The sequence below is a fragment of the Ascaphus truei genome, chromosome 6 (assembly GCF_040206685.1).
Source record: "Ascaphus truei isolate aAscTru1 chromosome 6, aAscTru1.hap1, whole genome shotgun sequence".
Taxonomy (NCBI): domain Eukaryota; kingdom Metazoa; phylum Chordata; class Amphibia; order Anura; family Ascaphidae; genus Ascaphus; species Ascaphus truei.
In genome coordinates, this window is record NC_134488.1 from 25297500 (window position 1) to 25308174 (window position 10675).

At 49.2% G+C, this 10675-nt stretch overlaps 1 protein-coding gene across 2 annotated transcripts in view; it reads right to left on the reverse strand.

Moving 5' to 3' along the window:
* ACAP3 (ArfGAP with coiled-coil, ankyrin repeat and PH domains 3) overlaps positions 1–9077 on the reverse strand; it is a 156611-nt gene extending 147534 nt beyond the window's left edge. For both annotated transcript variants that reach the window (XM_075603669.1, XM_075603667.1), the window contains exon 1: positions 7711–9077. In XM_075603669.1, coding sequence (XP_075459784.1) covers positions 7711–7757 — 47 coding nt within the window. In that variant the 5' untranslated portion in view covers positions 7758–9077. The remainder of the gene's footprint in view (positions 1–7710) is intronic.
* Between the last annotated feature and the right edge of the window lie 1598 nt (positions 9078–10675).

Here is a 10675-nt window from a genome sequence, read left to right on the forward strand (position 1 = left end):
TTATCGATGCATGTACTGTACTGCAATCGTCATATACGTGCATAACTGATGTAAATAACACATATGTAACAGGCTCTATAGTCTCCCCGCTTGCGCACAGCTTCGGTACAGGTAGGGAGCCGGTATTGCTGTTCAGGACGTGCTGACAGGCGCATGCGTGAGCTGCCGTTTACCTATTGGGCAATGTGTCATTACTCGCATGTGTACTTAAAGTGAGTGTCCTGAAAGCGGGGTATGCCTGTACTGTTGTTTAACGATATATGTATATTGTTTCTTTCTGTTTCAAAGTCTTGATGTGATACCATAAAAATATTTGAAAAAAATAAATGCAAATTCTTGAATACTAAAAATAATTTTTTTTTTTAAAAAACAAAAGCAAGAAGTATCTAAATAAACAATAGTCAACGAAACACGGTCCCAAACAATGTACCCCGACACATCAAGATAAAAGTTATTCTACCAAGGTCATCTAGAACGGATAACGCACAGGTTGCCATATAAATCACAAAGCTACCCCTGCCTTGCTCTGTGCTACTTACAACAAAGAGGTTAAAAACACGTTTTCCCTGGCCGGGGAACACAATACCATTCATGAGATGTAAATGTCTAATCATGCATGCAGAATGCCATCTCCCACACCTGCAGTGCCATGCCAATGAGACCCGCTCAGAAATACTGTGCTTCCCTGCTGGGGTTTGCAGGACGGACGTGAAGTCCCCGGGTTAGCTCCTCGCTTAAACGGGATGGTGGTTTTAATTCAATGTATTCATCGATTCCTTTATTTGGAAACGCGATGCCTCTGGAGGTTTCACATCACAATATGTGTTATTAGCTTCTTCGGTGGCAAAGGGCTAGGTCGTAGTATTTACCTACGTGTCTCCCCAAATGTTGATGCAATGAGAAGCTTCAACGTTTTGCAATGGGGCATTTTAATCTTAAAGTTGTCATTACATCATATTACCATGTTTTGGGTTAATGCTAATGGATCATTATTACTTAAAGGGCCACACAAACCAACTAGGAATTTTCTATAGAGCGAGTTCTCCAATTCAAAATTCATCATATTTTAAAATGTGTACATTGTTTGTACAGTATACTAAAAGGTTGTCATAGATTTTAAATTGCTTGTTGTTTTATCTTTTCATTAAAAAGGTGAAGTTGCCAGCAGCCTTCATTTGGAGATTATAAACCAGTGAATGCCATTTCTATAATTGGTTTGCATTTCCAATATATTCCAGTAGCATATTGGTTCTGGAGAAGTGTTTAATTGTAGCTTGCAATCCCTTCCGAGAGACCTCGATAGATGAGACTGAAGGCACAGTATACAGAACTTTTGAAAAATCACTGGTCCAGGGCGAAGCTATAGCCCGCACTCTTGGGGGGGCCCGCACTCTTGGGGGGGCCCGCTCCCTCCCCCCCCCTCCCCATTGTGGGCCCCATTGTGCTTCCTCCAGAGAGGAAAATCCCTTCCTCTGCAGGTGGGCGGGGACTGGGTCAGGGGGCGGAGTCCTGAGATTGGCAGGGCCTGGGTCAGGGGGCGGGGCCCTGAGATACAGTAGGAAGGACAGAGGGGAAATTCCTTCCTCTGCAGAGCCTCCGTAGGTGGGCGGGGCTGAAGTCAGGGGGCGGGGCCTCAACTAGTGCAGAGTGGGGCTGGAGCTGCAGCCTGAGAGACAGGCTGGGAAAGGTGAGAGGGAGGGGGAGGGCGGGGCCTCCGTCAGTGGGTGGGGCTGGAGCTGCAGCCTGAGAGACAGGCTGGGAAAGGTGAGAGGGAGGGGGAGGGTTAAAATCACAGGGGTAAAAACAGACATGGAAAGGATACAGGAAGGAAGAGACACAGAAAGAAAATGAAGTACAAGAGAGAAATATAGACGAGGGAAAAGAAAGAAATGAGAGAGAGAGAGCATAGAGAGAGAGAGAGAGCAGAGAGCATAGAGAGAGAGAGAGCATAGAGAGAGAGAGAGAGCATAGAGAGAGAGAGAGCATAGAGAGAGAGAGAGCATAGAGAGAGAGAGAGCAGAGAGAGAGAGAGAGAGAGCATAGAGAGAGAGAGAGAGAGAGCATAGAGAGAGAGAGAGAGAGAGCATAGAGAGAGAGAGAGAGCATAGAGAGAGAGAGAGAGAGAGCATAGAGAGAGAGAGAGAGAGAGCATAGAGAGAGAGAGAGAGAGAGCATAGAGAGAGAGAGAATAGAGAGCATAGAGAGAGAGAATAGAGAGCACAGAGAGAGAGAATAGAGAGCACAGAGAGAGAGAATAGAGAGCACAGAGAGAGCACAGAGAGAGCACAGAGAGAGCACAGAGAGAGCGAGCACAGAGAGAGCGAGCACAGAGAGAGCGAGCATAGAGAGAGAGAGCGCGAGCATAGAGAGAGAGAGAATAGAGAGCAGAGAGCATAGAGAGCAGAGAGCATAGAGAGCAGAGAGCATAGAGAGCAGAGAGCATAGAGAGCAGAGAGAGAGAGAGAGCGAGCAAAGATAGAGAGCGAAAGAGAGCAAAGAGAGAGAGAGAGCAGAAAGAGAGCAGAAAGAGAGACCTGACATTTTTTTGCCCGGGGGCCCGCACCTGTCTAGCTGTGCCACTGCACTGGTCGCCTTCATGTGTGATGCAAGACTTCTTACGTTGGTCACGTCACATCAATATTTATTCTGTCTGAAACCTCTGAATAGAAAAGGCCAAATTACGGCCAGTTGTCCTCAGTCTGGAACCAGAACCTGGATAATTGTATGCTGATCCATGGGTCAGAAGTGTCTGTGCAATGTTTTCTACAACGTTGGTGTCTAGGAAAGCACACTTAATGTGCGTGACCGTGGTGCTGCTGCCGTGTACTCAGGTTTCACAGAAAATGCAGGTTGTTTGCGCCAAGGATGCGTCTAAATGTATGGTGTTATAAAGCCTTTTGCCCGTACTGGTCCTCAATTCATGAACAGTTCCATGTAGCAGAAGGTTGGCCGCCACCACTACAATAGGCTGATCACCTATATACACACACTCACTACAATAGGCTGATCACCTATATACACACACACTACAATAGGCTGAAGATCACCTATATACAGTACACACACACACACACTGAAAGATGTAATCATGGTGTGCACAAGAATGGTAAAGCTGCAAATGAATATACAGCATGAAGCAATTCCCCAAAGGAGAATGAATAAAACAAAGAAGGTTGCCGGAGCCTTTAATAGTACCTGGTATCATCAAACACAAAAAGATCAGACTCCACTCAAAGGTTCAGTTATATATCTAAAATACCTATTACACTGATTATTTAACCACTTTTCTGCCAGAAGAGACATCAAGTCGTTGCTTAGTCAACCGGCCTTTGAAATAGTAGCACCGCTCTTCCTTAATCACAGAGCAACATAATCCTCTTCAACGTGGAGAATAAAAATAGGATTATAAGGTTAATGCTATATTTTTTTTATAAAAAAAATAACTTAAACCCTTTATTTTCAAATAGATTTTTTTTTTTGTACAAATCAAGTGAATGTTTAAGTATCTAAATAAAATAAAAAACAGAAGTAGTATTACAACAGACCACCCTGTTCCAACACATTGCAAGCAGTGTTTGCAGGTCCTGCTGGCTGCCGTGGGATAAGGAATAAACTGGGTCATGAATGAGAATGCTACATACTCAAACATTAAGGACTTTATTCTAGAGCAGCTGAAGTTGCCCCAAACTGCCCTATTGGTCTATGGGGCTTTTCGTCCAAAAACGGCCAGAGCAGCTGCTTCGGCTCATATAGAATGACCCCCTTCGTCTGAGCAGGATAAGTAGGGTCTGTGATGTGATGATCAGTGGAAGGTAAGTGTCCCAGATGCCTCTAGCTCAATTATGGGCTCGCGCACCCAAAACTAAGAATTCTATGGGGATTTTCAGCCAAAAAACATCCCATACAGCTCCTTTTGCCAATACAGCATTTCCTCCATAGGTAGTTGTGGACCGCACTGACTTCCCTGTGCATCCGTCCCCATATTCCCACCCCCCCATTCATAGTTTTGCTTCTGATGCCAGTAAGAGTTTCACCAGTGTTCCTTAGACAATGGAAATCCCAATTCCTGTGACAGCTCGGCTCCAGCACGTCTCCCAATGTAGGAGTCTGTAGCTTTAAATATTTTTTGATTTGATTTTTTGCAGTGCATGTTTGTCTGCTCTACCAGTGTGAACTGGCGATTAGCGCGCATGGCTGGGATATTACACCATCATCAATTTATAACGTGCCAACATATTCCGTAGCGCAGTACAATAGGGTTGGAGGGCGAAAACAATAAAGTAACAGACATTAAACATAGTAGGGGGAAGAGGACGCTGCCCCAAGGGCTTACCATCTAAAACGAAGGTTAAGTAGTAACAAAGGTACAGGGTTACACAATGTTACCGGATATTGATCAAGCCACTGTATTAGTCATGTCCACCCATGTGTGTATCCCAATTCCACCATATTAGACATTATATGATGGTTGTTATTGGATCAACAGAGAAGTCCCTTGAGCTTACAATTTTCTTCCACCGCATAAAAAGTAACTTTACCATATTGATACAAAGCTGATAACCGGAAAGGACTTCCACTTCAGAGACCAGCGGCCTAACCATGCATTCCTTCGTTGTGTTGACTTGCATGTGTGGCCAGCGAAGCCTTCCCTGCCAGTGCCGCATACACATCATTTGGGTACCGAGAGACAATGATCTTGTATTAAGAGATGGTAATAAGTCACTGAAGGATTTGACCGACGAGGTAGTGACTGTCTCATCGGTACAGCGCACGTTTGCATGAAAGCAAAGCAGTTAGCGCATCGGTATCCATGAGGACCATTTCCATCATCTAGAAATATTGGCTACAATGTTACATACACTATACAATTTAATGAAGAGGGGGGAAAAAAAAGGGTTCCATTTCCTTCTAGTGTGTAGGAAACACGGGAAAAAGAAATCAGATTTGTAAGAATGATTTAGTGCATGGATGCAAATGAAAAACAAGATGGAGGCTACGGGTTTCTTTTGACCTCATAGTGCATTGCACGTGTGTGTGACACATTTACACAGCTGCCGCAGATCGGCAAAATTCAAGTACACAGAGGTCGACAATAGAAATAAAGACACACAAGGAAATAAACCAAGATTAAAGGACACTGCCAGTGTGTCTGACGGGAGAAAAGGAAACAGGTCACGTCACGTTACAGCGTCTCATTGTTTAGAACCAAAACAAAAATGTGCCTATACGGTGCACGGAACACCAAACAATGCGAGGAACATGGAGGTGAGCGCCAAACGACAAGTCCCCCCCATCGCTCAGTCCCAGACAGCATCCACACCCCTGTGCTCACAATGCACTAGCAGCTGGGGTTGACACATAACTTATGCAGATTACATCCTGAGAGCTGATCACAGCTAGTTTAACCAGTTCATTTACCAGGTTGATATAAAAATTATTTAGGCTGCAAGGCAAGCACCATTTGTTTCTAATGTTTTTTTTCATATGTTTAAGGCACCTCTCTGCCTGGCGAAAGTTTCCATTCCCCATTTGTTTTTTTTTTAATTCGTTGTGCACTTATACATAATACACATTTGTACAGGAAGGCACAGTGTACCATGGGCCATTTCACCATAATAGCCTGAACGGTTCACAGTGTAGCAATTTCTCCAGTACGATCTGATTTTAATGCAAAGGACACAGGGGTTGAGCTTAAAGCGATGTCATCGGTGAAAAAAAAAAAATCATATAAAAAGATGGTTGATTAGAACACGTTACATGGACACACAATATGTCGGTTCGTTTCTAAATGTAGTGGGCGTATTTCTAACAGCAAAGCAGACTCTTGGGATGTGCTGGATCCTCAGAACAACCAGAACCGCCCTGTGTGATCAGCGGGCAATTTCTGTCTGTGCGAATGTCAGATCCCTGGTTCTGCAAATCGGGAAATCCTCCAGCCTTCCAACACAGACACATACTCCCCACAATACCCCACCCTGCATCTGACGCACAAACCTACCCCTTTGTTATGTGATCACAAATCTGGAAATGAATGACGGGCCTTAAGGGTTGCAAAAAAAAAACCAAACGATCCCATGTATGTGCAAAGCTTTCTCTCGGTCCCGAAGGCCTCTCTCTCCCTAGTGTGATGATCAGGGATTCAACACATGATGATTTCAAAATAGACAAGTGTGCATTGGAGCAAATAGCCAACCAATACAACCATCACACAAAGAGGAAAGATTTCTATCAAAATAAGAAAATTGCACAGGCAGAAGTATATCATAGAAAACACTAATGCATAAACCACCTCCTTGCCCAATTGCATTTAATCCCATTTTACCGTTTAGACTGTAATAACCTCGTGATCACAATGTCCTGCATCTTTGTTGGTGCTGTATACGCAGCTGGCGCTACATAAGAACAAATAAGAGATCTGCATATATAAACTCACAGACATAAGTACATATAATAGAATACACATAAAAACACGTTATGTATGCACGATAATAGTGTCCACCGCCTGAGCTTTGTTCATAAATGAAAAATGGAGGACATGCCGGCTTCTGCCTCTGTCTGCTAGCCAGACAAATCACACACACCCAAAATACTATAGCCTGTACTTTGACATCGTCAGCATATAAGAATGTGTATTACCTTATATATAAAACCTGAATTTATCTTGTAACGACAAACAAACAAGGACCCCTCCCCATCAATACTGATGACTTAATTTGACCTACATTAAAAATCAAGCTGCAAGCTGCTTAGAGCCCATCCCCACAATCCAGATGTTCACAACACCCCTACCCACGTCAGGACCCCTGTCCCTTTCCACGTGTGCCTTGAAACCATTGCCAAAGATGTTTACAACCCACCCTAAATGTTCAGTACCCAACTCCCCCCAAAAAAATATTACTACCATCCATTCCAGATGTTATGAACTGGACCACTTCCATTTCAGATGTGTGGAGCCCTCCCTGGACAATGTAATTTACCAGTTATTCTACAACATATTCTCTCCTCACACACTTGGAACCCTCTTAGCTAGGAGGTTAAGATCCCCACTCCAGATGTGTAGACCAATGCCACAATCCACATTTGAAAAGCCCCACTCTACTAGAATCCTCCCCCCCCCCCCCCCCCCCTCATTCACACGACATTTAGACCCCACTCCTGGCGTTTCAGACTCCCATCCCCCAAGCAACACATGTAAAGCCCACTCTGGGACCCCTTCCGCCCCTTCACACAGGATGCACAGAACCCACTCCTGATGTTTTAGAAGCTCTTTACCTCTGCACTCTGGTAGAATTTGCATCCCATGTCATATATAGACCCCCTGCCCAGAGGTGGCCGAAAGTGAATTCCCCCTGTACAAGGGGAGATTAATATATACTGTATACAGGTAGTCCTCGCTATCCAACTTTTCACTTTACAACGAATGGCATATCCAACGCCTTACAATGCAATCCTACGGGCCGATTTTCGACACCTGAATGCGTTATCCAACGCTCACCGCCACTGATTAACATGGGACTCACTTTACAACGGTGTCACTATCTAGCGCTACTTCAAGAACGGTTTCCGCTGGATAACCGAGGCGTGCGTATATATATATATATATATATATACACATATACACACACACACACACACACACACACACACACAGTACATATATACATATGCACACATGCCATGGTTGGTCTCCCCAGCCCTGCATCCTCTTACCGAAAGCGGGGAGAGTCCTTGATGCATTCCTCGAAATCCACCGTCATTTTCGCGGCTCCCTCCGCCCGTCCTTAGTGCATCGCCGGTTGGAGCCCCCCTTCCCCTTAGGAACCGAGAGACAGGGACCCCGCCCCGGGGGTGGGCGTTGTGTGTGATCTAGAACCCGGGAGCCCTGCACCAAGGTACTGCCAACCAAGGAGCCCTGCACCGTGGGGTCTCAGCTAGGTGTCCCCTGCACCGTAGAGTCTCAGCGAGGTGTCCCCTGCACCTTGGGGTCTCAGCAAGGTGTCCCCTGCACCTTGGGGTCTCAGCGAGGTGTCCCCTGCACCGTAGAGTCTCAGCGAGGTGTCCCCTGCACCTTGGGGTCTCAGCAAGGTGTCCCCTGCACCTTGGGGTCTCAGCGAGGTGTCCCCTGCACCGTGGGGTCTCAGCGAGGTGTCCCCTGCACCGTGGGGTCTCAGCGAGGTGTCCCCTGCACCGTGGGGTCTCAGCGAGGTGTCCTCTGCACCGTGGGGTCTTAGTGAGGTGTCCCCTGCACCGTGGGGTCTCAGCGAGGTGTCCCCTGCACCGTGGGGTCTCAGCGAGGTGTCCCCTGCACCGTGGGGTCTCAGCGAGGTGTCCCCTGCACCGTGGGGTCTCAGCGAGGTGTCCCCTGTACCGTGGGGTCTCAGCGAGGTGTCCCCTGTACCGTGGGGTCTCAGCTAGGTGTCCCCTGCACCGTGGGGTCTCAGCAAGGTCCCCCAGCACCGTGGGGTCTCAGCAAGGTCCCCCAGCACCGTGGGGTCTCAGCCAGGTCTCCCCTGTACCCTGGGGTCTCAGCAAGGTCCCCCAGCACCGTGGAATCTCAGCCAGGTCCCCTGCACCGTGGAATCTCAACGAGGTCTCCCCTGTACCCTGGGGTCTCAGCGAGGTCCCCCTGCACCGTGGGGTCTCAGCCAGGTCCCCCCCTGCACCGTGGGGTCTTAGCCAGGTCCCCTGCACCGTGGGGTCTCAGCGAGGTCTCCCCTGTACCCTGGGGTCTCAGCGAGGTCTCCCCTGCTCCGTGGGGTCTTAGCCAGGTCCCCTGCACCGTGGGTGCTGGGTATCAAGGTCTGGAGGCTGAGAGACACGCGGCTCCTGCACGGGAGAATCCGAGCTTTGTAACAATGTATCACCGGGAATCCCAGGAGTCCTGCAGCGGAGCCGGGGGGATCAGGGATGCATGATCCGGGCAATGCCAATTCCAACAGCCTTGTAGCGGAGCTCAGTACCGGGGATCCCCGCACTATGCGCATGAGCCTGAGATCCCTCCCCGGGCTCTGACTCCTACTACTGCCGGCTACTGGGAGGCAGCAGCCCAGCCTGTCACCGCCAGGGAGCGTCTGCAAAGTGCACAGTCTGTCACCGCCAGGGAGCGTATGCAAAGTGCACAGCCTGTCACCGCCAGGGAGCGTCTGCAAAGTGCACAGCCGTAGCATGTTACAGCCAGGGAGCGTCTGCAAGGTGCACAGCCATAGCATGCCATAGCAAGTCACAGCCAGGGAGCGCCTGCAAAGTGCACACAGCCTGTCACAGCCAGGGAGCGTCTGCAAAGTGCACAGCCATAGCATGTCACAGCCAGGGAGCGTCTGCAAAGTGCACACAGCCTGTCACAGCCATTGAGCGTCTGCAAGGTGCACAGCCATAGAATGTCACAGCCAGGGAGCATCTGCAAAGTTCACACGGGCTGTCACAGCTAGGGAGCATCTGCAAAGTACACAGCCATAGCATGTCAAAGCCAGGGAGCGTCTGCAAATTGCACAGCCTGTCACAGCCAGGGAGCACCTGCAAGGTACAAACAGGCTGGCACAACTACGGAGCATCTGCAAATTTCACTCCCGCATGTCACAGTCAGGGAGCACCTGCAAACTGCTCCCTCTGTCATGGCCAGGGACAGGGGTAGATTGGGCTGCAGTACTGGGACACCAGGCAAATGCCCAGTGGGTCCATGAGCCGGAGTGGTGGTGGCACCTTGGCTCTTAAACTTAGCCATGGGCGGATTGCCCTATCGGGCATTCGGGTTTCCCCCGGATGAGCTGGTGCGGCGGGAGTGTGCCACAGCAGCAGCCTAGAGCACAGGCCCATACCATAGCATGCCTGCAGCACCAGCCCACAGCATGCCGCAGCACCAGCCCACAGTGCTGCGCTATGCATCGCGGTTACAGATGCCTCACACTTCCCCACAACAATGAAACTGATTGCCGGTGGAGAGAGCGGGGCCTCTGTAAGGCCTGGCCTCGTCCAGGGTGGAAACAGGCGCGCTGGCACTCTAGCGCTGCGCCCTGCTCGATCGTGCTTTTCCTGACCGGCTAGGTGCGCGCGCGTCTGGGGGCGCGGCCCCGATGTCACGGAGCTGGTTCGCCGTCATTAGGCGAAACGCTCACGTGACGCGCTTGCGAGCAGCAAAATCATTGTCGCAACGTGTCCAGCGTGAGCTCAGCACCACCTTGGACGAGGCCTTAGACTTAACTTTCCCGGAGCGGGCCTCCTCCATCGATGTTGTGGCGACATCATGGCGACTCGCGGCCATGAAAACGTACCATTACGTGATGCAGCGAGTGGCAAGTGAAGTGCTAAGGCGGGGGGCGCGAGTTTTTGTGGGGGGGCGTGGCTGTTACAGAGGCCCCGTTCTCTTCCCCACTGCCTCTGTAACTTCCCTTACCTTGTCTCCGACGGCGCGTCGCTATGGCAATGTGGCATCGAATAACGCCGCAGGGCCACGTGACGTCATGTTGCCATGGCAACGCGACGTCACATGACCCTCGCGGCATCATTTGACACTGGAGACAAGGTAAGAGTGGGGGTACGAGCAAGGGGGAGAGCAGGCAGGGGGGCGCGGGGGGAAAAGTTTGCACACCCCTGTGCTAAGGTATAATAAGCTATTGCCCAGGCCCCTAACAAAGTCACCGGTCCCTTCTTTATCCTGAGACACTGAAATGATTATCAC